The 24,656-nt window shown below is 48.0% G+C and overlaps 1 protein-coding gene across 10 annotated transcripts in view; it reads right to left on the bottom strand.

Moving 5' to 3' along the window:
• Window positions 1-165: 165 nt before the first annotated feature.
• Window positions 166-24,656, bottom strand: part of CEP68 (centrosomal protein 68) — a 40,140-nt gene continuing 15,649 nt past the window's right edge. For 3 of the 10 annotated variants that reach the window (XM_032497688.1, XM_032497691.1, XM_032497689.1), the window contains 7 exons: window positions 16,187-16,249; window positions 13,329-14,858; window positions 11,254-11,376; window positions 8,574-8,670; window positions 5,736-5,801; window positions 5,074-5,246; window positions 270-4,127 (listed from right to left, as the gene is read on the bottom strand). In XM_032497688.1, the coding sequence (XP_032353579.1) occupies window positions 4,104-4,127; window positions 5,074-5,246; window positions 5,736-5,801; window positions 8,574-8,670; window positions 11,254-11,376; window positions 13,329-14,858; window positions 16,187-16,249 (2,076 nt within the window). In that variant the 3' untranslated portion in view covers window positions 270-4,103. Of the gene's footprint in view, window positions 4,128-5,073; window positions 5,247-5,735; window positions 5,802-8,573; window positions 8,671-11,253; window positions 11,377-13,328; window positions 14,859-15,853; window positions 16,250-24,656 lie in introns of all 10 variants that reach the window. The other 7 variants (XM_032497682.1, XM_032497686.1, XM_032497685.1 and 4 more) reach the window with 5 other exon arrangements.

The raw sequence follows: 24,656 nt of genomic DNA, 5'->3' as shown, positions 1-24,656 counted from the left end.
GAAATGGCTTCGTTGATCAACATTTTGCTAATTCTTCTGTGATAAAGGTGGAAAGCAGCACACCTTTCTTAACTGGCAGATGATTAGACTAACAGGTGTGCTAGTACTGTTTCTTCCATGCCTGGAGTCAGATGTCAGCCATCCTCCACAACTATGTAACTTAGGTTGGAGGAGAGTTAAGGCATTGAAGTAGAAAGCAGAAAATGAACTATTTGCCCTAATTTTAGAAACTATATCCCTTTAAATTAGCTGAAAACACAAATGCTGGGTGGGAATGATAAATGAGAGAAATATATTTATTTCAGTGGAATTTTGCACATGTGAAATTTTGTTAACTAGGACCTTAACGATCCTAGGGTTGGTTTTTATTGTGGGGAACAAAAATCTTTTGCTAGCACTGGCATTTTAAGGTAATAGAAGTCAAAGATTGTTTCCTTGGGGTTGAAGTAGCAGCCAAAACATTCTTTACTTGGGGGCTTGGGATGTGGCTGTTGGCAACACATTTTATGGTGGGGGTCTTTAATTCAGTGATAAAATTTAAACTAAAAACAAGCCAAAAATTATAGGTTTCTTTATTTTCACTAAACAGGCAATTGAAATACATGGTACAAAAATAAGTGGTTAAGATTATTGTAAAATGAAATGGACAGAATAAATATTCAATTTAATTTTCCATCTATGAGAATTTCACAATAAAATCACAGTTTACTTTGTATTATAGATGTGCTTGTTGGATCTATTCATCCTCACATAAGGCAACTGAAAAATTTCTCAAGTTACCAGTAGTTATTTGGGTGAAATTTTTTATTAATGCTTCAAAAGGTTTGGGTTTTGGGGTTTTTTGGGGTTTTTTTTGCCTTATCAATATAGTATAAAGGGGAAAAGAATTCAGAAACTATTTTTTAAAGTAGATGAGTGATACAAATGTTAGTGTGATACACTTTGGTTTTTTAATACAGCAAGTTGTTCAAACTGTCAGCTTATTCTTGTGAGTTAGCAAAAAACATTACATGAATTTAAGATGTGGGCATATTTACATACTTACTGAGTTTTGAAAATTCCAGTGTTCTTTCCCCCATGGCAGTCGAGACTGGGGCTTACTGCAAGATGTCTTGCCATGCTTCGCTATCTGCTTTTATGAATTTACCCATAAATGCAGTTTTGAAAAAAAAAATGTATTCTCATTCCTATCCCCATTTTCAAGTACAAACTCTTCAAGCTACTATGGGCTTTAATAGTCTGTTCACTCAATAAATGAAATTAATGCTTTGCTATATTTTAAATGTAAGTGGCTACCATGAGTTACCTTACAGATGTGAAGTTTTCTAAATCTAAGCAGTCTCTGGAAAATCCTTGCAGAATGATAGCTGTTCTGGTCTGAGTAGTAACTACTTGTTCTTTGACCTTGGACCAAACCTCCTTTAGCATATATGTTACCATTGCATTGTATTTTATATCAGCCCTTCTTTATGATCCCATTTAAGCTTTAAAACAGTCCTGTATTGACACTGTCTCCTATTTGCAGATCAGCTTAACCAGGGAGCTGTGACAAGAACCCAGGTTTTCAAACTGCCAGCCCAGGTTCTAGTACTGCCAGATTCCAGTGGACTTAAGTTCTACTAATTTAAAGGGAACTACTAAGAAAATTTGCTGCAGGTAAAGTTGGAATTTCAGTAACCACGTTATGTCACTGTAAGCCACTGCTGTCAAGGCTAACGTGTACCACAGCACACTGGCCAGCCAGGCTGTTTGAATCTAGCCTGGCCACGTTTGCTCGTGGAATGCTGCTGGCAGCATCTTCCGAGGCGGAAACCGTTTCAGCTTGAGTTTTTTAAGGGAGGTCTTAAACTTCTTACAGCGCTGCCGAAGATGACATTAAGTTGTACTGATACTCTTCAGCGGCATTCACAACCAGGTCCAGAGTAGGCACCCTTCAGTCACACCTTATTTCAAAGGAAGTGAACAAAAATATCTTAGGTCATCTCTAGGTAAAGTAGTACTTTCTTGGGAAACAGGGTACTCTGAAGTAAAATACTCTGAAAATTTCAGTCAGTTGAAGCTGATTATAATTATTAGGTTGAATGGCAGAATGGCATGTTCAGCTATTCATTATTATAAAGGGTTGTCATCTTCAGTTTTTGCTAAGTAAGAGACTTATTTTCTTGTCTATCAAATGTTAGTAAATACTCCCAAGGGCTATCCTGTAACATACTCAGTGGAAAGACATGTACCAATTGATAGCTCTAAGAGAAGGTGAAATACATCAATTTAAGAACAGAGGCCATTAGACATGTCTTTTTAACCAGTTCTAGGCTTTTAAGAGGATTTTACATATATAATGATATGCTAAGGTGTTCTTTCTAAATCTCACTATGTACGGAACCAAGATTACAGTGGAGCTGGCAGAATCCTAATACGCAGCTTAGTTCTGATCATGCCCTTAAGCATTATGGTAAGTCATCCCAGAATAGCAGAGGCACCTGAAACACTGCACTTTATACAGCTACTGTTGAATTTTATATTTTTTCCTTAATTGTTAAGTATTAGAATTTAACAGCTTATTTTCCAGTATAAAGTCTGAGAAATTTTAAAGCGGGGAAGTCACATTTAATGATAGGATTTTACTGCATATGGAGGTGGATGAGATGATGTTAAGATTATGTGGTTCAGCCCCCAAAACTAAAGCCCTAAAAGTCCTTTTGTTTTGGTTGGGGGGGGGATCAGGTTTGTTTATTTCTAGAAGTGGTTCTGGGGACTGAACCCAGGACCTTGTGCATGCTAAGCATGCGCTCTACCACTTCTTTCTCTAAACTTCTTTTAACAAGGGTAATTTTGTATTAAATATTTTGTCCTGAGAGACAGTCTGCTTTATGAAAATAATTGTTCTAATGTCACTTGCTCTGGGTTCAGATGACTTGTTCATTTCTGTATAAACTTAAAAGATCTTCCTTTCTTAAGCGCCCTCCTTGAATGTGAATCTGGAGTTTGAAAAAAGGTATTTAAGTGTGAAGAACCCCTTCCTTAAGGCTTATTAGCCCACTGTAGTGCTGAAAATACACGGGGGAAAAAGTGCTTCCTCCTTCCATATTCATTCATGGCCCAACAGAACTTTTTTTTTAAGTGCCTTTTTTTTTCTTAGTTTTATGCAAAATCTGTGGTTCCTAGCAATAGCTGATCATTTTTCTTTAAAAAGCCATAGAATTGGCTTTAAGTGGTTGATCAGATTTTTTTCTCTGAGGTACTTACATGTCAACTCCCAAAGCAACAAAGAATTCCCTTTTTTCCTTCACTTTTGACAGCCTTAGTTTCTATAGTTAACCGGACTGTGTGATTCTGTCCACGGCCTTCCCTGACCTGACCACTCCTCCAAGGGAGAGCAGGAATGGAGGCTGCCTCCTCCTAGAGGTACCCTTAAGGTAGATCAGTCAGTCCAGAGCCCTGCGGAAGCTCAGCAGCAGTTCCCTAAGTCCCTGACACATTTTCCTTGAGATATTAGCTAGGCAGGCAGATGGAGCCCTAGGCCCTTAAGATGATAAAAGGTATGCTAACAGCCCAAAATAATTTGTAGAGAGATCTGTTCAGAAACTTCTATTAATTGGGAGAGTTAAAGTCTCTTCTGTAACCTTCAAAGAGGGATTTATAATAAAGCCTAAGCTTCATTTTGTGAAGTTCCAAGTTCCTGGCCGACCATTCACTTTTTTCAGTCTCCAGGATCCTCCTGTGTGCCTGCAGATACCAAGTATTTGGTACCTTCTTTCTCATGCCAGCCTTCTTTAAATGATCTCAGCAGGTGGACTAGTTACAGAAGCTGTCTCCTCTTTTTAACTGGATAGGAGGAGGAAAGACCTTTAAGCCTCATTGGCATTATTTATAAAAAACTGCAAAGCTACGTGCTCTATGTAGAGAAGCACCAAAAGGAAAACCTTAGTTTGGAAGGATTCATTTTAAATAAAAATAGTAACTCAATAGCCCTTACTTCAGGGAAGAGAAAGGCATTTTAAAGCTAGTACATTAGAGTTAGGTTTCCCCCTTGATTTCATTGTTAAATGGCTCTCACAAGGACTTCCTGCAAGTTTCCTACTAGCCAGGTTTTGGCTGACCGATTACATCTCTGCCTGAGAAGACGCCTGAAAGAGAAAGAGAAGCTTGTTACAGGCAGAATGCTGCAGAGGAAGAAATGACACAGTAGTCACCTGCATTCACTTTAGCACTGAAATGACCACTGCTCAAATTTATTTGGTACAAATACAGGGACTTGCTGCTCCTGACATACCAGGAATTTATATCCTTTTACCCTCTCTTGTCTACAGTGAACTCTCACCTGAAAAACCTGAGTTGAACAGCACATTTTGGTTGTAGGAGAGAAAGTTTCAGAGAAAGTATGCTCCTGTTGTGGAATCATGTTGGGCAGTGGTAACTCCAGTGACACCAACCCCTCTGCTCTTAGCACCCCCTTTCTTATCATTCCTGTTTGACCTTTCAGAGATGAAAAGGAAATTGTACTGTTGCATCTCCAAGGTATGGTACTCCCATCTACTCCCCTAGCCCTTTATGGAAGGGACTATGGAAAACTTGCAGAGCCTTTTTGGGAAAAGGAGGTATGGGGAGTTATCAGTAACTCTGGATCCCTGTGGGCACGTGCTGCTGTCCAGAGCTGCTCGGAGATGGAGTACCAAATGAGGTGGGGGAGAGGACTGCAGAGCAGAGGCAGCCTGTTAATGGCTCTGTACTGGAGGAGCGTACGTGTGCAGGCATTAAAAAGCAGGTATTGATAAATTTGGGGGTGGGTGACAGATCTGCCAAAAAAACAGTGGAAGCACAGAGGTGAAACTGAGTAACGGAGACCACCGCAGTAAGCGTTCCTCACCACAGGAGTTCCCCCTTCCCCCACCCCGTTCCTGGCAATGGAGCATCTCCCTTTTTCAGGACCCGGGGCTCTCCCAGTATCTCACTTATTTCAGTAGCTCTTAGCTCAGTAAGGTTCTAACAGTCAGTTGTCAGAGCAGGGGCTCGGTACCGTAGCCTGGCACTGGGGTCCAGGAACAGACTCTTCTCTTGGGTTGCTCCACTTACCAGGCTAATGCCCTTCACGCTGGTGCTACTGTGAGCCACTGGCGTGCTGTCAGGGAGGAGGGTGCAGCCAGCCAGCATGTCCAGAGAGGATAAGATGGTGTCGTACAGGTGATCTGCGTGGCTCTCCAGCTCACTGGGCTGCTTGGAGATTCTCCCGAGGACATCCTTTAACACTAACAAATGAGGTTTAAGGCAATTAGGCCAAAGAAACAATGCATTTTCAAAAGCACACACAAGGGTGTAGCACTTTATACAAGACGGGAACACAAGTTTCAGTGTCCACTTTTTTTGACAGTGAGTCTCCAGGGACCATACTGCGCTGGAGGATCTTAAGTTGTTAACTTCTGGCTAAAGCTGAGACAAGACTTTTACTGGGTCCACTCCAAAATTACATAATTCACAAAAAGGCAGAGATATGGTTGTCTGGTGACTGGGATCATCTGACTTCTAGAGATAAAACAGGGCGCACACCCAGATCCCACGGGGCACAAATAAAAACAGTATGCCAAGGTCAGGACTCTGGATCCTGCTACCAGGTCCTGTGCGCTTCTGCTGGCTGTGGGACTGTCAGTTAACATGTGTATAGATGACCTGGTAACATGGGAATGCTTGTGAACCCTTTTTTGTGGGTCCTAAATGAACAGACTTCAAAAGAAAGTTACCTGAAAGCAAGCTAAGACAAGGGTTAGTGAGGCCAAGGTTCCATTCATCTGAGGCCAAGTGTCCATATGAGGAAGGGACGGGCTAGATTTAGAGTGCATCACACACAGCAGGCTTGTTTTTTTTCTCTTAAAAACTTTATTTCCTTTGTTAAACACAAAGGCTGCTTTCGCTTCCTGCGCCTTTATCAGCTGTGTTCGCACTCTCCCTAGTTTCCTGCCACAGCTGCAACATCTGCTGGCAGCGGAAGGGAGAGGGGAAGCTGCGTTATCTGCGGAGGATGCTGACAGAGGGGCAGCAGAAGGCACGGGCCGGCTGTGTGGAGGTCAGCCCTAGGGAAGCCACACCCGTGCAGCAGCAGCAGGGCACAGTACCATCCCGACAACTCCCAAGAGGCGGCAAGGCAGGCTGGGGAGTGCGGCCAGGCTGCATGGTTCTGCTCGCCAGAAAAGGAGAATGGCTGGGTTCTCCCCGACACGTTCACCAGACCTTTGCTCAGTCTTCCTGTGCGTGGTCAGTGGAATTCAGGGGACCTTATCTTCTGAACTTTCATTTTAGAATGTTAGAATGGTTGGTTGGAGCCAAATAAAAGGCAAGTCGGGAACAGGGATGAGATTACCTTTCCCAGTAAGACTTTGATGTTTTTAATTGAAAAATGTATACAGGGGGCTGGTTCAATTCACGTCAGTAGGGTCCAGTCATTTGATCCAGTATAATGAGAATTTGGGGTGTCGGACAGGACTGTCAACTCATGCACCAAAGTAACTGGGTCAAAATGTAGTGAAAACCTGCCACGTGGCCACAGGGACACCTCTGGCTGGAGGCGGAGATGGGGGCATCCATCATGAAGGGATTAACGTGGCTTCCTGCCCCTCAGGTTATACTTGTGGCCGAGGAGGAAAGCAGGCTCTGAAGAAGCTGGAAGGGAGTCCATCTGCTCAGGCTCTACTGACTCTGAGAACCTCTCAAGAGAGAACGGTTGTGCACCTAATTGGAGAGACCCTGTGAATGTCAAGGGGAACTCGTGATTTTCACAAAACTGCCAAGTTCCTGACTGTCCTAAGCAGAGGATCAGGAGGGGCAGAGTGTCAATCTCAGCGAGCCTGGATACAGATCTGAAAACCACAGAAAACCCAAAAACCTCTTACTTGGGCAGTAAAATACCTCTAGACTCCTTTGGAGAGAAGGGCAAAATAAGGATAAATTATTACAGATTAAGTCCTGAGAAATATTACTGAATTGATTTTTAAATGAAGGTCAAAAAAGCTGTACTTTTAAAAGGCCCACTGCTACATGTGGCCTCCAGGAAGCTTCCTTCCTGCTCAGGCTCCTGCTCCCCCCAGTAGCCCGGGAGCCCGCACACAGGGGCTGGAGTCTGGCGGCCACTCCTTGTGTGGCCCAAGGAAAACTCACAGCTCTGTGAAGTGAGGGAGTAACAGCATCCACCTCACAGGGCTTCGATTAAATGGAAAAAAAACGTGGTATGTCAACTCCTTCAGCACAGTGCCTGACACACAGTGTTCAGTAAAATGCTGGTGTAGTCACAAGTGGCAAAGGAGCTCCGCATACTGAATTTCTGTCCCAGTAAAACCCAAAAAACCCTAATGCAAGAGAACATAAGAGCCAACGCAAAGGCCTCCTGCAGAGACTGCAAAGGGCTCACATAGTTCAGACTGGATAATTCATGCCCTGCTGAAATCCCTTCAGTGGCTCCTCGTCCCATCAGAACCCCTCTGTCTGTTCAGTTCTCAATCCTGGTGTTTTTTTCCTCCCACGGGATGCTGGCAATGTCTGGAGATACTCAGGGCTGTCACAGCTGGGGAGGTGCTACTGGCCTCTAGTGGGTAGAGGCCAGGGCTGTTGCTAAATGTCCTGCAATAACAGAACCACCTCCCTCACAACAAAGCATTATAGGGCCCAAAATGTCCAGAGTGCTCAGGGGAACTCCATACCACCTCCCTACCATGCACCCGCCCACTGCTGTTCAGGAAAGCGCCACCTTACCGCCTCTCTAGCCAGTGGGTCCTGCCCAGTTTTGCTTATATTGTTTGCTTCCAGCGTAAACCTCACTTCATCCCAAAACGCAGGCAAAAAATAGGTGAGCTCTTTCCGCACTTGGTTGTTCCGTCTTACAGGAAATAAGGGGCTGCTTTGGGGGGTCCATCAGTTCACTGCTTTAACCTAGCACTCTCCTAGCTCATTCTCCATATCATATCTGCCCCCAGCAAGGACAAGGCCAATGGGAAAGCCCTGCACCCTGTATGCTGAGATGTACTCCCCAAGACCGTGATCTCCACACTTCTCTAAGCTGGGAACCCATCCTGTAACAAGGGGACAGGGGAGCTGTCCCCTCCCATCAGTTGACTTCTTCCTTCAGTCTGTTCCCGGAGAATAGACCAACCACTTTTGGATCCTGGAACAAATTCCTCCTCAGAGCAGATAACCAGAGAGGGGTCTAACCTGCACTGGGAGAGGAGACCCCTGGGGCTCCCCACTGTGAACACCCTACGTGAAAACCAAGCCAGCATTCCCACCCTAGACACCACCAGGGAAAGACAAAAGCAGTGTCAGTCCTACAGGCGCAACGCCTGACTTCTCCCTGCACGTGCAGGCCTGCAACTGCCTCATTGTGATTGCGGGGCCGTGATGTGAGGGGCTGTGGACAGTTGCAGGCATCCTAAGGCAGTGGGTGCAGATGGGAGGGGGTCTTCCACCACTGGCTCCTTCCCAGGGACAGTATGGGTCTCCGGACTCACCCTGAGAGGGATTAAACTGGCTAAATTCACCCCCCCCCCAAAAGAATTAAAAACAAAAACCAAAAAACCCAAAAAGCATCTCACCTGGAGTATTATCCAACAGGCACTGAAGAAGAATCTCCCCTTTCTGTAAGACACTCTCCGTCAGAGACTGGTGTTCATCTATTTCTTTCTTAAATTGCTTAAAGCATATCAGGAAAAAAGAAAAGAAACTTCATCACTATCATTTTTTCAAAGTTAATGGAAATGATCCCTTGCATGGTAAATGGATTTCCCTTTAACCGTCCAGTCCTGAAAATTCCCCAAGTAAACAGTACAATAGTTTAACTTCACCTTCTTTGAGCCCAAGGCCAACAGAGTCAATCCTCTTTTCTGCTTACAGTTGGACAAAAGGAGCATTTTCTCTTCTCTGGCAGAGCCTGGCTCATGAACAGCCTGGAGTCAGGGTTTCCTGCTCATGCTACAGCTCACAGGGCTCTCTGTAAACTCACAGGGCTATGAGAGTCTCACACACACAGTCGTCTATACCAACAGGCCTAGTAAGAGCCACAAGAGAGGTGCCGTTAACCTGACCACAGGGAACTGCTGCCTCCACCCCACTCCCCCTCAGTGTCCTGCTGTCTGTGGACCTTAGGCCTCGGGAAGGCATCAGGGAAGCTGAGTCCCCTAAGTAGCTGACCTCTTTCTTCCTCTCAGTAGCCAGCCTTGTAGCTGTTTCTGATGTTCCTTTACCTGCTAAGATGTAAAGTCAAATCCACGACCACCTTTAATACAGGGTGCAGGAACTGGTGGTTCACATTTTGAAGCTGTAATTTTACTTTTGGATTTACTATACTCCTGTCTTCACTCTTCCTGTGCCCTAATACCTGCACTTGTTTTTTTTCTTTTTTTTGGGGGGAGAGGTATTGTTTACTGATTTATTTTTAGAGGAGGTACTGCGGATTGAACCCAGGACCTTGTGTATGCTAAGCATGTGCTCTACCACTCAGCTATACCTCTCTCCTTCACTTTTTATTTTATTCCTCAGTCCTGTCTGTAGTTTATATAATGCCACAAACCCACTGTGTTATTAAGACAACGTATATGAGACAGAATCACAGTGAAAACATGTGAGCACAAATGCACATGCCTCTATTAGGTATTTAAGTGAGGTCAAGGTAGCTCATACATACGCATGAGCCATGTGCCATTTTGTGTGGGGAGGGGCTGACAGTGTGGTCCCACTTTGGGACACAGTTGTGTGGGTGACAAGTGGGTTAGGCTTCAATGACCTGCAGGGATAACTCCCAGCTCAGATCTCAGCTCTACCCACAAAGCAAGACAGTTGCCTCTGGCTAGCCTGTAAGGGGAGGCTCAGGTCACAGAATGAGGGATAAAAGGGGGGGGGAATGGAGCTTTTCTACTTGACATCTGCTCGGATGGGAACAGGGCTGAGGCTACCTGGAAAGGCCACCCAGGTAGGTCAGACTAGGGCAATTTCCAGGCAATTTCCTCTCCCTGCGGTGGTGCTGCCCCTGGGCCCTCTGGGAGCAGTCCCCGCACAGCTGCACATGCTCTCAAGAGCTGCGCACAGGGGACCATCACACTCAGCATTCCTCTCCTTTCTCAGCGTACTCTGGGCAAGAAACTCATGGCAACCTCTCTCCACACAGCAGGAAAAAGCTTCCCACTAGGGTAGGGCAGCTGGCCCACCAGGCCAGACCCCTCCCCTAAATTTTAGTTGGCTCCAAGTTAGAAAATAAATGCTCTTCCTCCTGCCTGGGCGTGGTGGGAGCTCTGAGTTGGGTGGTGCCGCCCTGGCTCAGGCACTCATAAATCACAGCCTCTTCTGCTCAGTGAACCGTCCCAGCAAACCCTTTCCAGACTAGCATCAAGTTCAGACCACAAACACCACCTCTGCTCCTTCAGACGAGGTTAAAGAGGCCTGACCAAACGTACGTGCTAGAAGCCAGCGGGTAGTTCAGTCAAAGTTAATGTTTATACTTAGGGTAACTTGATACCTTATCATCCAATCCACAATACTTCTGAGAATGAAGGGGGGACCTACTGATAGTTATGCCAGAACAGCACAAACTGTCATCTAGACACACTTGACCTAGTCAAGTTAACCAGAACCCAGAGATTTTTAACATAACAAAATCTAGAAAGAGATAGCTCCCAACCCCCCAAAATACCCTGCAAAGCAAACTGAGTCATATTTTTGTTTAAATACCATTAAAATGCTTTGTGTATATTCTAGACTCAGTACAATTTCAGCTCAAATCTTTAAATAGCAGTCAGTGCTGTCCAACAGCACTTTCTGTGATGAAGGGCACGTTCTACCTGCTCTGTTCAATATGGCAGCCACAAGACAAATGTGATGACTAAATACTTGGAATTTGCTAGAAAAACTGAAAAATCTCATTTTTAATTTTACTTTATTTAAATAGCTACATGTGACTCGTGACTTCCTAACAGTGCAGATCTATGCTTACCAATACCTGAGACATTTGAAAAATTTCACTGCGAATCACCCTTAAGCAGTTTTGATTGAGGATAAATAAAATGTACTTTCTTCAAACTCTACTTGGCCTGGGAAGTTACTCATACATTTTACAGTTTTTCAGCATGAAGAATTTGAAAAGAACCTCGAATTCGATTTCAAGTAAAAGTCAACTGAGCCACAACATACCGAGCATCAGTTATTTGAACTTTTACTTTCTAATCAAGTAATTTAGCCACTGCTCTCATGAGTCAATGGCCAGAGGCCAGGACCACGTATTACCCGGTAAAGCTGCAGAGAAGACTTGAGGCTTATGAGACTGGACTTGGGCGGAGTCAGGTGGTCGGTAACGTCTGCTACGTTGTACAGCCAGCGGATCAGCTCTTCCAGCTGACAGCAAAACGTCTGTGTAGACAAACAGAACACGTGGTGTTATCCATGGAACCGCTGTTCACATTTTCAGAGGTTAAAAATACCTGGGGATCCCAGGATACAGTCTCATCGCCTTTCCAGAGCCTCCCCTCACTGAGGCGCTGGTCTCCTCTCTGCCCCACCGCCATGACTCCAGACCTCCGCCAGGACATATAAAGAACCCCACCTTGCTTCTGTCCCCCACTCAGGCTGGGAAAGGCCAGCCCTGTGGGTGAGGATGGAGGAGCTCAGGAGAGGGCAGGGACAGGGACAGCCCAGAAGAGGCCTGCTTGACAGAAACCAGTTCTTGGGTCAGCACTACTGCCAACTCTAGAAACACTCCTGGGGAAAACATGAACACACAATACATGACCACAAATCATGACAGATGTGATTCTACGCCTAGAAACGACTGAATTAAAACTGCTTATCCCTGTTCTGCCCCCATCCTGCCCAGGAAGCCAGGTCCCTAGCCTCCCTCCAGCCCCTCACTTGGGGGTAGCTGTGAGCCAAGCACTTTACCTCACGGTCTAGCAATCTTTCATCCCAAAGCAGAGCACATGCTAACACTGGTCCTACCTACATCACAGGACAGAGAGTCACTCATGGGATATCACAGGGCAAGTTAAACCCACCCCTCAGGCTGGCTGCCCTGCATCCGTGTGGACATGGTGTCTGGGTGCTCGCCCAGGAAGCAGACTGTGGGCTCTCCGAGTGTGTGGACAGCCACCTTCCTGAAGATCCTTGTGTCAGGGACTGCGCAAGGCCCTCGACATGAATTATTTCAATTAATCCACACAACATTCCAAAGAGACAAAGCTCCACATTCTACAAACAAGCAAACTCAAGAGACAGAGCCGAATACATCTGGAAAAAGATGAAACCTCTAATTGGAAATGCACCCCGGTGTTCACAGCAGCACTATTTACAATAGCGAAGACATGGAAGCAGCCTAAATGCCCATTAACAGATAACTGGATAAAAAAGATTGTGGTATAGACATACAATGGAATATTACTCAGCCATAAAAAGGAAATACCATTTGCAGCAACATGGATGGACCTCAAAATTATCATAGTAAGTAAAGTAAGTCAGACAGAGAAAGACAAATATCTTAAGATATCACTTATATGTGGAATCTGAACGATAAACGAACTTATTTACAAAACAGAAATAGACTCGTAGAAACAGAAAACAAACTGTGGTTACCAAACAGGAAAGGAGGGGGAGAGACAACTCAGGAATTTGGGATTAAGACACACACCACTATATATAAAATAGATAAACAAGGATCCACTGTATAGCACAGAGAACTATATTCAGTATCTTTTAATAACCTAAAATGGAAGAGAATTTGAAAAAGAAAATGTTTGTATATCTATGTGTAACTAAATCACTTTGCTGTACACCTGAAACTAAACAACTCTGTAAATCAACTATACTTCAATTTAAGAAAAAAAAAGACTGAACCCAAATATTCTTCCAGGGAGTATTAGCTGTATCTCCAGTCTTGGGTGGTCCACAAGGTTCAGTGGCCATAACTCTGCAATTATACCACTTCCTCAAACTGGAACTCTGAGAAGTCCTGCAGCCAAGAAAACACTTGTGTAGAGCCCTTATTCCCCAGAGGCATCTGAGCACAGGTCCTTCTTATACCTCTTAATCCCCAAGGTCAAGGGCCGTGGGGAGCAGCCTGGGGTAGTGGCTGGCAGCTCAGGGTCTGGGCCTTGCTAACCGTGAAGGGGCAGGTTACCTAACCTCTTGCTGCCTTTTCCCCCAACTGTGAAATGAGAACAGCAGTAGAGCTGTGAGGATTAAATAAGATGAGGTGCAGCATGATGCCTGGTGCACACGTGCTCAGTGTTAACAGGTTCCCCAGAGGTGAGTGGCCTGCGGGAAGAAGAGACCAGACAACTGGACGTAAAGCCTCTGAATGCTGACTTTACCTTCACACACTGCACGAGTGACTCTTTCCCCTGCTCTCTTCCTGTCCTGGGAGGCTGCCCTTCAGCATCTGGATCCAAGAATGCCCGCCGGTCCCACACAGACGGCAAGGAGGCGCGTGTTCTCAGTGGTCCAGAGGAGACCCCTGGGGCCTGGTTGCTCACCAGACTGCCCTCCCCCGCAGAGCCCCTCGCAGGGAGGAAGGAGCGCAGCAAACTGTGGTTCTGGCCCCCAGGGCTCCCAGACCCTCTGAGAGCAGCCCCAGAGGGAAGCTGGCTTTGGCTGGAGTCTGATGGGAGGGAAGCTGGCCCATCACTGTCCGACACATCCAGAGAGCTCTGTCCTTCAGCAGTGCCAGTGAGCAGGGGCACCAAGGTGGGAATGGAAGTCAGATACGAAAACAAGCTAGAAACTTGTGTCAGCCGAGGGGGCAGGGCCAGGTACTCGTCGTCACTTTCCACCTCCTCTTCTGACCTCCATCTGGACTCCGTGCAGGCCAGGTGCCGGAAGCCCTGGCTGGCCCCTTTCTCTCCTTCCAGCCTGGGTGAAGGCCACTCTCTGTCCCTTGTCCTTAGGTGGGGAGAGCCCAGCTCAAGGTGCTTGTCCACGGGTGGCCAGTCCTTCACACCATTCAAGGTAGGCTCTCTCCTCTCCCAAGGAGTGTCCCTGCTGCCTGGGGCTCTGGGCGTAGATGTGAGATGGCTACAAGATGCCAACCCCACACTGCCCTGATTCTGGGGTATTCCAGAGGGCCGCTGCTTAAGGCCTGGCTCTCTGGGCCCAGAGAATGGCAAGGCAGTCGCCTCTGCTGGTGGGCAACTGTGGGAGACATTAGTAGGTGACTTTAGGGTGCTTGCTGGGGAGATGGAGAAGCTATCCAGGTCTATGCCTGAGTCCTGCAAAACAGGGTCAGCCAGCACGTGGCTGTCAAGGTGCTTTGGGAGCCGAGGGCCGGGCCTGAGTGGGTAAGTATAGTCCAGTAGGTCTTCGTACTCTTTATTTGGGTTCCAGAGCGGGGAGCGGCGGTCGGGGGAGGGAGGCAGGGAATCTGGCAGCACGCAGGCCCAGTACTCAGCCTGGAAGGATAGACGCCTCCCGCCCAGCGCGGAAGCATCGCCCCCAGAGGACACAGGCTGGGGCGACCACTGGAGCCGAGGCCCCGGCCCCACCCCCGAGGGGGCTGAGGGCGGGACGACCAGCTCCAGGGAGGAGGAGACCTGGGCAAGGGAGCAACCCTGAGACGCCACCTTTTCCTGGTGACCCTGAAGGCTGCTGCTGAGGGACGCAGCAGAGCCGCTGCAGCTGGAGGACTGAGGAGCAAGGGCCCCCGGGTTCATGGCAGACCTTCCCCTTGACCGGAATGGCAGGCCTGAGATGCGAGACTGCGGACTGAGGTCCAGCACCTGTGGCAACTCAACTGGGGACGGGTCATCTTCCGTATCAGCATCGTGTCCTGAGCTAAAAGTGGAGACTCTGGGGACGGGGCGAGTCTGAGGTAGCTCCTTAGAGGCAGGAAGCCCAGTCTCCTCCATCTGTAACGACAGGAGGGAAGGAAACGGTGAGAATAAGCCAGCCAAACTTCTGTCCTCGTTGACAACTCGGGAGTTCTCTTTGGGGGCCCAGATGATACTGAGGAAAGGAAGAGGTGACAAGAATCAGATGGAGAGTGTGTGCTGCTGGTGGCCAGCTCCGGGGAGCAGCCTGTCTTCCCCAAACCGATCCCACCCTCAGTCCTTTCAAAAGTTCTTCCTCCAAAGATGCCCAGTTTGTGGGTGAGCAGAACTCAAGCCACTCTGTCGTGCTGAAGCTGGAACACACCGCCTAACCTTTGAGAAGCAGACGGAGCCTCAATCATTCTGTCACTGACAGGAGGCACACCCAAACCCGGCAGTCAGGCAATCCACCAGGCCCCACGCTGCTCAGCTCACACCCAGTGGTGACTGAACAGTGACAAATGAGTCCTCCTCTTCAGCCTCTTCACTTCAGATTGTTAATCTGCTCGATGACGAACCAGCCCCTAAGTGGTTCAGGGCGTGCGCTTTAGAAGCAGACAGATCTGATGCCAACCCCTAACCGCCAGCTTCCAGATGTACCACTGTGAGCCTCACTTCCCTCACCTGCAAAGTAGGGGTGGTGACAGGACCATTTCCTGGACCCTCCTTCCCCAAGTCTCCTCAGGGGACCCCTAGAGCCTCCACAGCACCAAGTCAACAACAGGACATGGCTCCTCCATCACAGCTCCCTGGCCTAGCCCTCTGGGCAGAAGTCTTGCCCATAGCATGCTGGGTCCTCAAAAGGTCACCAGTCACACTCTTGAGGAACAGCAGATGCTGTGGACAGAGCCCCCTGCTGGCCACAAGGCCCAACTCTCCACCTGAACCTATAAAACAGAAGTCATCACCCAGGCTCCCCAACTACCCCACCGTGGACAGGGGGCGGGGAAGGCACGTAAGACAGTGAGACAGTGCTGGGGCACTCAGAGGATGGCATCAGGTACACCTACAGTCCCATCTGCCGTCGTACTCACCTGGCTCCCCACGGAGTGCAGGTCTCTGGTCCCCAGGCCAGCAGGAGGAAGCAGGCAACCAAGAGCAGGCTGAGACCCACCCGCTACCAGCTCCTGGCTGGCCCTGCTGGCCTGTGGCTGGGAGGCTCCAGAGGGGCCAGGGTCAGTCCCTCCACAGCAGGCAAGGGCAGGGAGCCCCTCGGTGCCCGCGACAGGGGAGGCAAGCCCCCCCTCAGCTTCCAGGCGTGGCAGCTGCTCCCTGTCCATGGGCCCCGGACTGTCCGCCTCCTGCTCCCTGCAGCTCCACCTCCCACAGGACGGGGCCTTTGTGTCTGCAGATGCTGCCACCTCTACCTTTTCTTCTCCCAGAGCCATTGGGATGTCCCTAGGCCAGAGTCCTGCTGAAGTGCTGGCTCCCTACAAAATGGGAAAGGAAGAGAAAAAAATAAATTTTCTGTATCTATATCCAGGAAACCTTGCTTTTCACTTTTTAATGACTTAGACAAACATTTTTTGGCCAAATAAAAAAAAAAAAAAGAACAAATGATGGCGACTTCCTCAGAGAAAAAGAGAGGTCTGGCTTTTCCTCGGCCCCAGACCCTTCCAAAGGGCACACAGGAGCACATCATTTTGTCCTCTGCTTTTATGTGGCTGGGAGTGGCCCTGGCAGCAGATGCCCAGGAGGGTCAATGCAGACCCAAACCAGAGTCAACGCTTGGTCCTGCCTAAGGTCACTGTTCTGTCCCTGTCTCTTCTGCCCAGCCCCATTGGGGAAGGGGCCTGGCTTGGGACCCTCCTTGTGCCAGCCCCACAGCAGCTGTCACAACACCCCCAACAGCAGGCGGTTCCAGCCTGGCCCTGGCAGCTCGAGTCCAGAGAACAACAGGTCCCAGCACGCCCAGGCTGAGGCTGAGCCCAGAGCCTGCTCTGCCAGCAGAGGAGGCAGGACCCTCTCAAAGCACAGAAACCGGGCTGTGAAGCCGACAGACCCTTCTCATGCCAATGAGGGCCGGCAACCAAAGACAGAGCAGCAACTGCTGGCTTGGGTTACGATTAATCTGTACCTGAGAGAAACAGTGGAAATCCAGGTGGGCGACAGTGGTAATGGCATGAGCACCCGCACACAGACAGTGAGAGAGAGAATTACACCAGGCAGGCGGCAGGCAGGTGGGGGAGAACCGGGGTGAGCTCTCAGGGTGGAAAGAGGGAAGAGTCTAGGAGCTGGGTCTGAAAACAGAACTGTTCCAATAGGAGCTTCAGGGACACAAAGGGAGCCCCCTCGGCCTGAGTGTGCAGGCAAGGGCTCTGACGGGAGCAATGGGGATGGGCTGAATGGCAGTAGAACAGATCCAGGAGGATTTGGAGTGGGAAGCAAGGGAAGAGCACTGCAGGATTTCAGAGGCCCTGCAGTGCACTGGGCCAAGCTCAAAACCCAAACCTGGCCAGAAATAGCCTTGCTTCCTCAGAGATAAGAGGGCGGGGTGATGGCAAGAGGAGGTGCTGGGGGCACCAGGGAAACCTGAGAAGGTGGAGGAGGCAGTGGAGTGGGTGTGGGCTCCTCCCTCATGCCCCGCCGCATACCCGGACCACCACCACGGACACCACCGGGGGCACTACCACAGGCAGCGAGCCGAGGAAACCAGAGCCGCCTGCCCTCCCGGCCGCCCGGCCAGGCTCCAGACAATCAGAGGTGAGCCGAGAGGAGAGCACACACATCACATGGTTCTCTCATCACCCCACGGCCACCACGTGCACAGGGACTAATCAGAATAGCTGTTGGACAGGTCGTCTGTGTTTCAAATATAAACTACCCTCAAGTGTGAGTCTCCCTCCACTCCCGACCCCGTTCCTCACCCACACAAGCTAGTGCTCACAGGGCGTGATGACAGTGCCCGGTGCACAGTGCCAGTCTCCACTGGTGCTCTAGTGTCACAGGGCGGAGGGGAGGGAAAGAATCAGGTTAACAAGTCACTTGCAAGGAACAAAGGAGTCCAACAGAGGAAGAAAAAGCAGCCAGATTTTCATATAAATCAATTAAAATATTTCCTACTAGATACTCCCACAAAAACAGGTAAATAATCTAAGTTTGTGTGCATCTCATCTCTTGATGTGTAATGCAAACACAAAAATCTACTCCATCCTTCCCTCTATTTTTACAACAAAGTAGCAAACTGGACAGAACACACTGTTTAGAACTTTTCTTTTTTTTTTAATGAAATACTTTGGAGATCTCTCTTCAGCAATACACAGACAGCATCCTCTTTTTTCACCACTGCCCAGCACTGCACTCCGCTGTAAGGATGCACCTTAGTTTACTTCCCTGGTCCACTCCTAGTGGATATTTACATCACTTCCAATCTTTTGCTATTGCAAACAAGGCTGTGTGAAGAACCACGTGCATGCCCCACTGCACACGTGCCAGCACACTCACAGCAGAGTCAGAATGACAACCGCTGGGGTGAAGGGGACCTGCAAGTGTACTTCTGGCTTACGTTCCACCTCTACAGGTGGCATAGATTTCCATCCCCACCAGCAGCCTGAGAGAGCACCTGTTTCCCAGGGGAGCCAGGTTCTCCTATCCTCACTTCACAGAAGGTAAGCCACTCAGAGTCAAATCCAGGTCTGTGTGACTCAGAACCCAAGTTCCTTATGAACCAACTGGGGAACAAGTTACCAGAAAGGCACCCAGGGTGGAAGGTGGGGAGACTGGCAGGGGGACAGGAAGATGGTGACCAAGTTCTGCTGATAAAGAGTCTCATGGAGCCACATCCTCACCTGGTGGCTCTTTAAGAAACTGCACGTGAAGACACAGGCAAACTGTGTTTTCACAATTATGGGAATAAGCTGAGTCCTTGAGCTGGAAAAATTAGGGTGAAGGCTGAACCTAGCCTATGACCCCCAATTTCTGCCACTTGCTGCATTCCTAGAAACTCTCAATGGCCAGAGTCAGGCCGTGATGGGTGGCTAACTAAAGAGTGTGGTCTGGAGACAGGGCACTGGAATAAGACCATGCTGGGGCAACAGAGGGGTGCAAACAAATGATCTGTCTTGCCTGGATCTTATTATTCAAAAAAGAAGGTATCCATTCATCCCGGGGTTGGAGGGGCAGGCAGGGGGTAGTGAGCTAGAATTATAAACTATTCAGGAGATACCTCTAGGTGACTCTTTTAAGTACACATACAAAACTGAACTAGGTTAACCTGTTGCCAGAGGCCCTTCAGCAACCAGGAAAGGTCTGAAATTCAATGTTTTCACAGAAATGGTACTTCTGAAAAGACAAATTATGGGTGGTTATTTTCTCAGTCTGGATACACAGTCCTTTCATAATCTTACTTATTAATCTGCCTAAGAAATCATGCTGTATTTTCCCTGTGCCACATAAATTTTTGATGAGAACTACGATATATGTGATAGAAAAAGTCTGTGAGTGTTCATTCCAAATTCTATGTAAAGTACTACAGAACACAAAGAAAGGGAGAAATCGACCGGGATAGAGATAATCAGGAAAAACTCCTTGAAGTAATGACTGCTGAAGACAAACCATTTTTAAAACATCAATAATGTGGAAGAAAACATCAGCCCAGCCAATGCACAAGCTTTGGATTTCTAGGGCTTGACTCTCTGCACTTGCCAGGTGGGCATCCGTAACAATGCATGAAAGTCCAGCCCTCATTTCCAGAGTCTAGACTTTACACATCATCATTCCTTGTAATCCTCTGAGGGTGAGGAAAGAGGTGGGGATCTACTTGGGCCCTTCCAATGAGAGACAGCTTACTCCTTTTCAAAGTGCCCAATGGGCTGCTCAGATGAAAATGACTTGCTCTGCTGTCAGTAGCTTTAAAAAACCTACTAATCTACATGGGTCCCTCCTGCTCTCTAATCACACGTGTACAGTGTGCCTGGAGGCTGGCAGCTCTGTGGGGGACAGAGGCCTCAGTCAGCCTCCTTCCTAACAGGGAAGCAACAGGAAGTTGGACTGAGTGACTGGAGGGCTCAGAGTATAGACAATGAATTCAACCCTCCCACCTGAGAAAGGTCTGCACACACCAGCTCTGCCCTGTGCTTGGCCAAACCAAGAGACAAGCCACAGAAGCTTCAGGATATGCCAGGGACCACCTGAACTTTAGTATTAAAATTCTCCATTAGTTTCCAGGACCTGCAGAGGTGTATGACCTACCAGATATAATTAGGAGTGATGCAGACTTGGCTTACTCTTGCTCTACAGTAAAAATATGCTCACATATCATGCACGGGATAACACTAACTCGGAAGCCTGGCCATCTGACCCTTCCTGGTATCTGCTGCACCACCCTCGTGCAGTCTGGTCACAGCTGCCAGGGCTTCCTCCTACCACGCCCGTCCAGGATGGAGAACAGAGGACTGGGGTTTGGGGTAGTTAGTGGGGGAGGTAATGTTCCTCTTAACTAAACCATTCAAAAATATAAATGATCAACTTAGGGGGCAACCCTCTTTTGATCAAAAAAGGACTTTCCCCAGGATTCTCTAAATCAAACTCCCTTTCAAACAATCTGATTTATATCAACCTTGCCCGGGAAGCTGGGTTCTGGGCAGGGCCCGTCTCTGAACCTGAGCGCACAGACAGCAGCTGTACCAGCCACGAAGGCCAGGTGCTGCTCGACAGAGCCAGCCCTACCAGTTCAGGGGCCCAAGCCTTGACACTCCTTGCTGTTTTCGCAGGAGGCAAATACCACACACACACAGAGGCAGAACCTGGCCAGAGAACTGGACAAAGAGGCTCTCAGCGCTGCTTTTTCTCGAAGGACATGAAGCTGCCCACAAGGGAAGCAGGGCTGTGGGGTAGGACCCAGCATCGTCAGGTTGCTGGAAGGCTTCTGGGGGAACTAGACTGGTGTGAGAAATGAGTTTAAAGGCAGAAGCCAGTCCAGGCGTGGGAGGCAGCATGAAAGCGGGTAAAGACATATGTGAGGGAGGCCAACAAAAGGGGCAGTCACAAGAGGCCCAGGCCGGCCTCGGGGTGGGGCGGGTGCCAGGAACGCTGTGGCTGGAGGTTTGAGACTGGGAGGCCACTGGCTAAGGGCGCCTGCCATTCCACTTGCTCCTTCCCTGGCTGCACAACCCTGATGCCCCTCAGTCCTCTCTCTACACAGGCCATCTCTCCCTGTGGGGCAGGTCACCCTGAGTGCTCTGCCCTCCTCCTTTGCAGGTGAAGCAAAGCAAAGCAAAGCAAAAAGGAAGAGGTTCAGAGCTATGAAGGGGCAGAGGTGTGTCCCACGGCTTGGCAACAGGCTGATGACATCTTCAGGAACCTTGGCCCCAGCACTCCCTTTCCTTCCGCAGGGCTGCTTCCCTACCTCCTGCTTATAGTCAGAGTCCTCCAGGGCCCTAGCAGGAGCCAGTGCGACCCTCTAACCAGAGTGGTGGGAAGGCTGTCACAGGCTGCTCTCCCCTCACTTTCTCTCGCTCACTCACCAGCTGGCTGACTGGGACCACCGGGAACCTCACATCAAGGCTGATCTTCTAACTTGTCAATGAGAGATCTTTACACAGCCTCTAAGGAGATGCAGCTGCCACATCTACAAGGCGCTTAACCGAGTTTCCAGCCACCCCTTCCCTCAACCCCAAACTCTCTGGCCCCCTCAACAGTCAGGAGATTATTGCCGTCCAACAAAGCTCAAAGTATGAGGGTGACGGGGACTGAACATGTCAATCAGCCAGCCCCTCTTGTTCCCATCAAAGAGCAAGGAAGAAACACAGTTCCCCTGTAACAAAAATCGTTCCGACTGTCTGCAGAGGCCGGCCCTGGACCACATGGTTGCAGTTCCACAGGCCATTGCTTTTACTGTACTGACAGTTCTCTGTGTCCATCAGGCTACGTGTATGAAGACTGATGAATCTTACTGATTTTCTGGAGGTGCTATTAAGACCATCACTCACTATATCAAAGTGTCCTCTTTGGAGAATCTGTGGGAGAAGAATTCTCTGAGCTCAGTAATAGAAACGGCTGTTTCACTGAGTAGTCAGCCTGTTTTTACTTTAGAGGTAATGGAGATGTTGCCAAAACTAATAAATTTTTTTTTCTTCTTTGCTTTGGCTGCTAGGAAGCTCAGGACCAAATCTGTAGTCCTATCCAAGTAAAATGTATAGCACAGAGAGGCCCTCCCCTTTTGTTCTACTCTTACCCTTGACTTCTCTTAATTTTCTTTTACCCTATCTTCTTTAATTACTTTTATTAAAAATCTTGTTACACTGAAAGCATTTTGGAAAAATTCCTCAAATCATTTTTTGGAACAAAATAGAGGAACTATTAAAAAACAGAATAAAATAATAGAAAAAAAAAAAAGGCTCCTAAATCCAAGACTTCATCCCAATACCAGAAGAAAACCAAGCCTATTTACCAGTACATCTAAAAAGCAAATGTAGATACTTAAAGTTAGTACCTTTCTACTCAAAGTGCTGTCCTTGGAAAAGCAGCATTCGCATCACCTCACAGCTTGTTGGGAATGCAGGTTCTCAAGCACCACCCACCCCAGAGCTTTGGAATCAGAATCTGCATTTTAGCAAGAGCTCCAGGTGGTTGGCAAGCACAACAATGTTTCAGAACCACCAGGTTAGTAAGCCTGCTGTAGCACCCGGGAAAGGAACTACAATGGCTTTATAACCACTCACTGAGTGCCTACTTTATGCAAAGCATACAAGAGAAGGAAATTTATGGTCCTTGTCCTTAACGTGTTTCCAACAGGACATGAGAAAAAGCTCAATACCTTGTGGCAGGTTTTTAATGGCTAATTATGGATTGTCACAACTGGAAGGGTACCTTCAGAAAGAATAGTATTCCCTAGAAAGGATTCAAGATTCATGTGGCTACACTAAAAGCAGAATCAGGGACCAGAATTCTCCTGTGATGGTTACAAATGAAAAGTAGTATGGTCTTTGTTTTGGAGACTCCAAATAATTTAAGGGAAACTGACATGCCAAGGGGACCTACAGCTGGAAGGAAATGTACAACTTAGCCTGTTTCCTGCTACCAAAATGTGGTACAGGAAAACCTGGAAGTGAGGCAATATCCCCACAGGGGGTGTATCTGCCACCTCAAGGTTTGGCAAATAGGTTTAGAGCTAACAGGAAAACTTCTTCCACTGTTCACAATGTTTGTGAACAACTTTAAAGACAGGAGAGTTTCTTCAAGAGAACAGATTCAAGTTAAAAGGAGAGAAGCTACCACAAGTCCACCTCCACTGGAACCTACCATCCTAAAGACTTTTCATCAGGCCCCATCTGTTTCACTTCCCTGCTTTTACACGACCATTTTGATTAACAGACCACATGAAGACTTTATCCAATACTACTGTAACACTTGGCCACTCCATCAATGTCCAGTGGGTGGTGATACTCTAAATGCATAAACAAGTAAACTTCCACAGAATACTTTTACTCGGGGGTGGGGAAATCTGGAATAAGGGATTTTTTTTTTTAAATCAAGGAACTTATAAGGGACCAAAAGGCAGGCAGACTCCAAAGGGTCAAATACTATACAGACATTTAGTATTAGTGAATCTGTTCAAGTATCTGTTTATTTTTATCCTAACAACTGCCACCAGCTCCTGAACATTTTCTTTGTGCCAGCAACTATGCTAAGCACTTTATGTCAGTATTTTATTTAACCTTCAGAAGCCATGAAGTAGGTACTATTCTAACTCCCATTTTAGAGGAAACAGAGGCATACAGAAGTTAAATAAATTGTCCAGAGCTGGTAACTTGGCAAAGCTAAAGTCTGATTTGACTTAAGAGAGCCAGAGCTAAACTATCTCCCTCACCTGTAAGAATAACTGGCCCAACGAGTTAAAGGAATTAAAGTTTTTATTTTGTCAACGTTTGACTACACTGCTGATTTTTTGTTTTCTTTTGGCTTCCTTCAATCACTGAGGGCCTTCTCTAGTCCAAGCACTGTGCTAGGGGCTGGGGAAACCACAATACAGTGTGATGTATAAAAACAGAGGCAACGGAAGGTAGCTCAAAGGAAGGAGTGACAATTAGTTGTGGGGTGGGGGAAGAGCTTTAAAAAGCCTTCCTGAGTTATTTACTCTCTTCTCTACTGAGTGGCCCTGAACTGACTGACTCAGGTGGTGAAGGAAACAAAGATGAGAAGGCTAACCTCTAGTTCTTTTAACGAAGCCCTGGACTGTTGACTCCTTGACCCAACACATTTCGTCATGCATCTTACCAACATCCTTCATACCCCAGATCTTGGAACGTAAGGGTATTTACGACTGCCACCTATCTCCCTGCCTGCCTTCCCCCAGCCCGCAATTAATTCCCAGTGAGATCCAAATCTGCTCTGGCACTGGTAGGTTTCCGTTAATTTTTATTACAAACAATATACCGAACCCAATCTCATAATTATAAAAGGCCTGAAATAGGTTTTGGACTTGTGCCCCTAGGCTGAGAACTGTTCTACCGATGACAGTTGGAAAGGGTGGCCATTCTAGGCGTAAAAAGTGAGACAAATTGTTTTTTCCCCCAAGCAGCGGGGACTGCTGCATTCAAGGCGACCAGAATGCATCATTTGTCTCCGTCTTAACAGTTGGAATGACCCTGAGCTGGTGAGAGAGGGTCCTGCGATAGCCCGGGTCCGGGAGCAGCGCGGGCCCCTCACTCCCGGCGAGCGCGCAGGGTAAATAGGACAAGCCCGGGGCGAGGCAGCGAGGGAAAGCGAGTCCCCCCGCGGCGCGGCAGACCCGCGGCGCAGCTGCCCGGCTGAGAGGATGCGCTCCCTCGGCCCCGCCTCGCGGCGCTCCAGCTATTCCAACGCCGCCTCCGCGCCTCGCCTCCCGGCCGCGACCCG

The sequence above is a fragment of the Camelus ferus genome, chromosome 15 (assembly GCF_009834535.1).
Source record: "Camelus ferus isolate YT-003-E chromosome 15, BCGSAC_Cfer_1.0, whole genome shotgun sequence".
In the NCBI taxonomy this organism is placed as follows: Eukaryota; Metazoa; Chordata; class Mammalia; order Artiodactyla; family Camelidae; genus Camelus; species Camelus ferus.
The sequence above is the reverse complement of the archived record's forward strand: the minus strand, read 5'-3'. Positions and strand labels throughout refer to the sequence as shown.